The 5,482-nt window shown below is 36.2% G+C and overlaps 1 protein-coding gene across 4 annotated transcripts; it reads left to right on the plus strand.

Moving 5' to 3' along the window:
• Positions 1-365: 365 nt before the first annotated feature.
• LOC112715724 (uncharacterized calcium-binding protein At1g02270) lies at positions 366-5,034 on the plus strand. Of its 4 annotated transcripts, none has more exons than XM_072205009.1 (11): positions 366-937; positions 1,145-1,328; positions 1,409-1,513; positions 1,601-1,706; positions 2,071-2,291; positions 2,388-2,464; positions 2,542-2,650; positions 2,742-2,867; positions 3,415-3,522; positions 3,631-3,738; positions 4,203-5,034. In XM_072205009.1, exons 2-11 carry the CDS (start codon positions 1,173-1,175, stop codon positions 4,425-4,427), a joined length of 1,341 nt encoding a protein of 446 aa, XP_072061110.1. In that variant the 5' UTR covers positions 366-937; positions 1,145-1,172; the 3' UTR covers positions 4,428-5,034. The 4 variants fall into 4 exon arrangements, with proteins under 4 accessions (XP_072061110.1, XP_025623320.1, XP_072061111.1 ...); XM_025767535.3 differs by having other exon boundaries at positions 371-683; positions 4,200-5,034; XM_072205010.1 differs by having other exon boundaries at positions 371-683.
• The last annotated feature ends 448 nt before the right edge of the window (positions 5,035-5,482 follow it).

A 5,482-nucleotide genomic window follows, 5' to 3' on the forward strand; every position in this document is an offset into this window, starting at 1 on the left:
TTAAGTAGAATTTATTTTAAAATAGTTATTTAAATATTTATAAAAATTCAAATTAAATACACAAGTCATTGGTCAAATATAAAAAAATTAATATTATTTTATTATTTTTTATCATGTTTTAAATGATTTAGAAACGTATTTATCATTCATATTTATTTAGATTATTTTTGTAGATAATATGAATTTTTAGAATATTTTAATAGTTTACTCAATTTCCATAACTTACCGAATCAGAAAAAAGGGCCCCCCGGAAGAAGATAGAGTATATAAGACGACGTACGAAAAAGGACTAAATGGTCAAATTTGTTAGCGCGAAATATTGGGAATCCGCGCGCAGATATAAACCCCAGGGCGGGTGTTCCGTTGAGGTAGTTAAAATGGGCGTAGCAGAGACAAAAAAGAGGGAATGAACGAAGGGCAAAAGGGTAAAACACAAAATAAAACCGAAACGATTCGTATTTGTGCCATAGCAACATCGTCAATTCGTCATAATCCCACCGGGACAGGGAACACACAAACACAGCGTTCGCTAATCTAATAGCTACCATTCTCTCTCTTCTCTCTCATCCCCCTCTCTATCTTTTCTCTACCGTGTATTTGGGCTCTCCAAAATCGAAATCACAATCAAAATCACCCTTTGGGGGCGACGCTGCCGCTCCTAGTTCCGCTGCTCCTTCTTTCCGGTAATTTCTTCCCGCATTCCCACACCCACCTTTACCTTCTTTACCGGCTATTCCCGGTCTCCTGTTCCTCCTCCTCCTTTCTCCAATCACAATCACAATAACAATTATATATGGCAAAGCCAAATTAATTAGCCCAGTTTTCACCCGCGGTTATATCAATTTAAAATGTTACATACCTTTTCTCCATTCACATATTAAAAAAAAAAAAGAAAAGAAAAGATAGAAGAGGCATCATTGATTGTGGCGTGAGAAAGGTAAAAGGGACGGTTCTTTCTATAAGTGATTCTCTTTTCTCCTTCGGCGTGTGTGGGCTCTAGTATTCTATACGTCGCATGTGAACGAGGGGATCTGATATCACAGGCATATATAACGATCCTAATAATTAATAAATAAAAATAAAAGAATAATATCGAAGCAATAATTGTGATTGTTATTGCGGCGTGATAATATATATATTGTAGGGGCAGCATTGGTGGGTTTGAACGTAGAATGAAAACGGACAAGTGGGCATTGGCAAAGAGTATGGGGAGGATTACAAGGATTGGGGGTTTCGCAATTTCTAGAAAAGAAAACCAGCAACAACCTTTAATTACCTGCACCACTTTCAACATACTTGCCCCCATCTACAAACGCATCAATCATGAGGTAACCACCTTCTTCGTCACTTTTCAGAAATAATAATAATTAAAAAATAATGATTAATGGAGGTTTTTCATCCAAAACAGGACCCGAGTTGCCGCGAAAGTGATTACAGAACGTATTGGTTGGCCAGGAACCACAGCATATTGGATTGGCTCTTGTCTGAAAAGTCTTCCATTATCTGTCTTCAGGTTCGTCATTACCAAAATTTTCATCCTCCTTTTTCTGGTCCGTGTTGAATTTCAATGGAAATTGATTGGGTTTGGATTCTACTGCAGGAGTTTTGGGTTGGAAACGAAGAGCTTGTTAACTTGTATGAGAATAGACTTGGAGATGCTGGTTATGTTAGTTTCAAGCTTGGGAGGACCAACAACCGTGGTGATGGTATGCCACATTCTGTATATTTATCGTTACAATAGTTGTAGCGTAATCTTATATCAATTCCAGAATTTAAGTGGATAGTTACCTTTTTCCCCAAGGAACACCTTGAAATACTAATCCAATTTGCAAAGATTTGCTCTTTTAACTTGGTTCTAAGATTTTATATTTTTCTTATTGAATTCTGTAAATTGGAACAGTACATGACAGGTTTAGAAAACATGCTCTGTTTGTTAAACATCGCGGGCTAGGTTGTCGCTTTTCTTTTTTGCCCCATAAGTTTTGTTCTGGATTTCTTTTAACTATTGCTGACTGTTTATGTAAAAAGTCTGAATTCTCAATATTGTTTTCCTTCCTATGGGATCCGCAGGTCTTCTGATAGCAGTGCAAAAGGAATTATTTAATATTCTTAATTATAAGGAGTTACACTTCAATGATTGTGGTGATCGTGTAGCTCAGTTGTTACATGTTGAGCTGGCTCTTCCATGTTCACAGTGGAAAAACAGTGATGTTAGGCAGGAAATTCTGATTGTAAACACTCACCTACTATTTCCTCATGATTCAACCCTGTCCCTTGTAAGACTAAATCAGGTAATTTAGCATTTAGATATGAGGTATATAAGCACTCACCAACTGTTAGGCCTAGTATCTTACTGAGAGGTTCCTTAAGCTATTTCAATTCTGCAGGTCTATAAGATACTTCAATATGTAGAATCCTATCAGAGAGATTTCCACCTCAAGCCCATGCCAATCATGTTATGCGGGTAAACACCGAATGGAGTTCCATTTATTTAGTTTAAGACCTTTAAGCATATTTTATTTACAACTTCTTATTACTCAGTGATTGGAATGGAAGCAAACGTGGACATGTTTACAAGTTCCTTAGGTCGCAAGGGTTTGTATCATCTTATGATACGGCACATCATTATACTGATGCAGATGCGGACAAGGTAAAGCATGTAGCATTGCTATCAGACATTTTTTTGCTGGATAATTTGCCTATCACTTAAAATTTATTTACTTGCCATTGTGTTGATGCAGTGGGTTAGCCACCGAAATCATCGTGGAAATATATGTGCTGTTGATTTTATTTGGCTTCTAAATCCTGACAAATATCGAAAACTACTAAAAGCAAGTTGGACTGAAGCAGTGTTTGGCATGTTCAAGGTAATCCTAAAATACATTGACCAACAACTAGTTATTATTAGATTTTTTTTACCCTCTTTTTTCAAGGAATTTATTACATTTACGGCTGTAGACCACAGCACGGGTTCTTTCTAGATTTAACATTATATTCCTGCTTACAAAAGTTGTATCAGACATTGTATAAAGAAAAAATTTTCAACATTGAGCAAAGATCTGGTTTTTTTGTATTTGTGTTGTGGAACCAGTATTTTCTTTTCTTGCTGTTTACTTGTAAGAGTTTTACAAACTATGGGAAAGGGAAATGGAAACAAACAAGATGGGATTTTAGTGTTTAAGTTGGTACACTAAGAACAACAACATTTATGCTATTGTGTGTCATGTTAACATTAATATAGTCATTAGGGAACGGTATCTTCTTGCTTTTATTTAAGTCCAGTTATATGCATAGAGCTTGTGACTAACCTTCCATTATTACAAATATAGAAAAGATTCTTTTATGAAGCCAAAGTTAGTACCATTTTATTTTGTGGTGGAATAGAATCATCATTGACAAGTTCTCCACTTTCAGTATCTGCTGCGTAGAGCTTCACTGACCGAGAATGATGCATTTGCCTTACTAAAGGGTGAAAATGAAGATTGTATTACCTTCTCTGCTTTCCGTGAAGCACTTCGAGAGGTGAGGTGCTATGTTAACTGTCAGATAAGCGCTTTCAAACTTCAGATAATGATGTGGTTGTCAGAGAATCCTGATGTTTATAGACTTTCCTTTTTTAATTCTGTGCAGCTTAATTTGATTGGCCATTGCCATGGGCTAAGTGAAGAAGAGATAAAGGAATTATGGGTCCAAGCAGATGTAGATGGAAATGGGGTTCTTGATTACAAACAATTTCTGGTAATTGTTCATTTGAAGTGCTACTAGATAGATATCTTATAAGACTCCATAATCTTGAATAATTCTCCCTAAACTCGTACTTAATTATGCAGCCATTGGCTATAACTTAACATCTGAGTTTTTCCTTCAAGGCATTATAGCTTCTATGCCATTATGCACAACCATGTGAACTAAGGAGTTCTGTATGTGGAATTCATAGAAATTATAGCTTGCATTCGTCATTTGAGGGATGTGATTATGCAATCAATTTAACTAGTACAACCGTAATTTGTAAAAAAGAAAGGGAAAAAAAGGGGAGTGGGGTTGGGGGGAGTCATTTAGTGAAGCTAAGGCTTTTATTCAGCAAAACAGCTTTGCTTGATCCATTTGCCAGCCCTTCCTAGTGGATCGTTGTTGTAGAGTTTTTCATGCTTTTCCTTGTTTTCTGAGTAAATTATGGCCTTGATATTATTGGGTTGCAGCAGAATATCTGGAGTTCAACGAATTTAGACGAGAAAGATGAGGAGCAGGTCAACAACACAAATGATGCTCAGGAGCAATCAATTGGTTTCAGTGTTAAGAACGCAGTTCTGTCCCCTCCGGAGGTGGAGAAAGGTAGATGGCCTGAAGATTATTCTCTCTCTGATCACGCACGACTCACCGTAGAGTTCTCACCAATAAAAATGCTATGCTCCCAGTTGATTTGCTAATAAAACTTGGAGGCATTGTGTAGCTTAGGTTTTAGAATTAAGACTTGTGTACATAGATAACAAGGTAATTGAATGGGTGAAAGGAGTAAAATGGATCAGAAAGGTTACTGGAGTTCCCATTATGGGAAGACTTTAAACAGCCCTGTGATCTCTCGGTCTCTCACACTCTTGCAACGCATAGACAGCACAAGCAAAAACTCAAAGTGGACAAATTTGAAGTTACATCACTCTAGTATGCTCATACATATCCGTTGAATTGCTGATTTTGATATTTGAAGTAAGCGACATTCATCCTCCCCATGTTGTTTTATTCATTTATTCTTCATTGTTCAAAGAATGGACAACAGGGTAGAAATGATAGAAAAGGGAAAAAAAGAAAAAAAAAAGAAAAGAAAAACAATTGATGTATATAGTTGTGTATACTGTATAGGAGTTAGGCATCAGCCTTTTTGTAGCTTTGGTGAGATGCACCGTCTAGCTATTGAAACAGAGGAGGGTTCAGACACAATTGTATACAGTGACATATTTCACTCTCTCTGTAGAGTTTTGAAATGTTCAAATTGTACAAAAAATGATAAACTTTAGAGTTTCTCTCTATATTTGTAAATTACTCTAGTAATTCATTGTAGAGTTTATTTCAAAGTTGAAGAAAAGGAAAGGAAAGATATCATAGTATTAAAAAGGAATGGAAAAGGAGCGAAACTGTAAGCTGTAACCTTACTCTTATCTGAGGGTTTGAAGATGTAACTGGTGAAACTAATTGCTTTATGGAATCTTTAGTTATAGAGGAAATCAATAATGAACCAAGAAAGATTTTTAAGGATTTTGGTGGAATCAGAAATCTCTCATTTGCATTTTACGAAGCTCCAAAATAAGGGGACTCTGCCTCTCATACTTCACAAACACACCTTTTAGCTATGACATTATATATAGTTTTCTAACAAAAATACCAATCGGAAACAGAAACAATTCAATAACCTTCTTCCATGAGATTTCGGAAAATGTCATTTGCACAAGCTATGCGAGGCATGTGCATTGATTCTAATTAAGATTCC

The sequence above is a fragment of the Arachis hypogaea genome, chromosome 10 (genome assembly GCF_003086295.3).
Source record: "Arachis hypogaea cultivar Tifrunner chromosome 10, arahy.Tifrunner.gnm2.J5K5, whole genome shotgun sequence".
Taxonomy (NCBI): domain Eukaryota; kingdom Viridiplantae; phylum Streptophyta; class Magnoliopsida; order Fabales; family Fabaceae; genus Arachis; species Arachis hypogaea.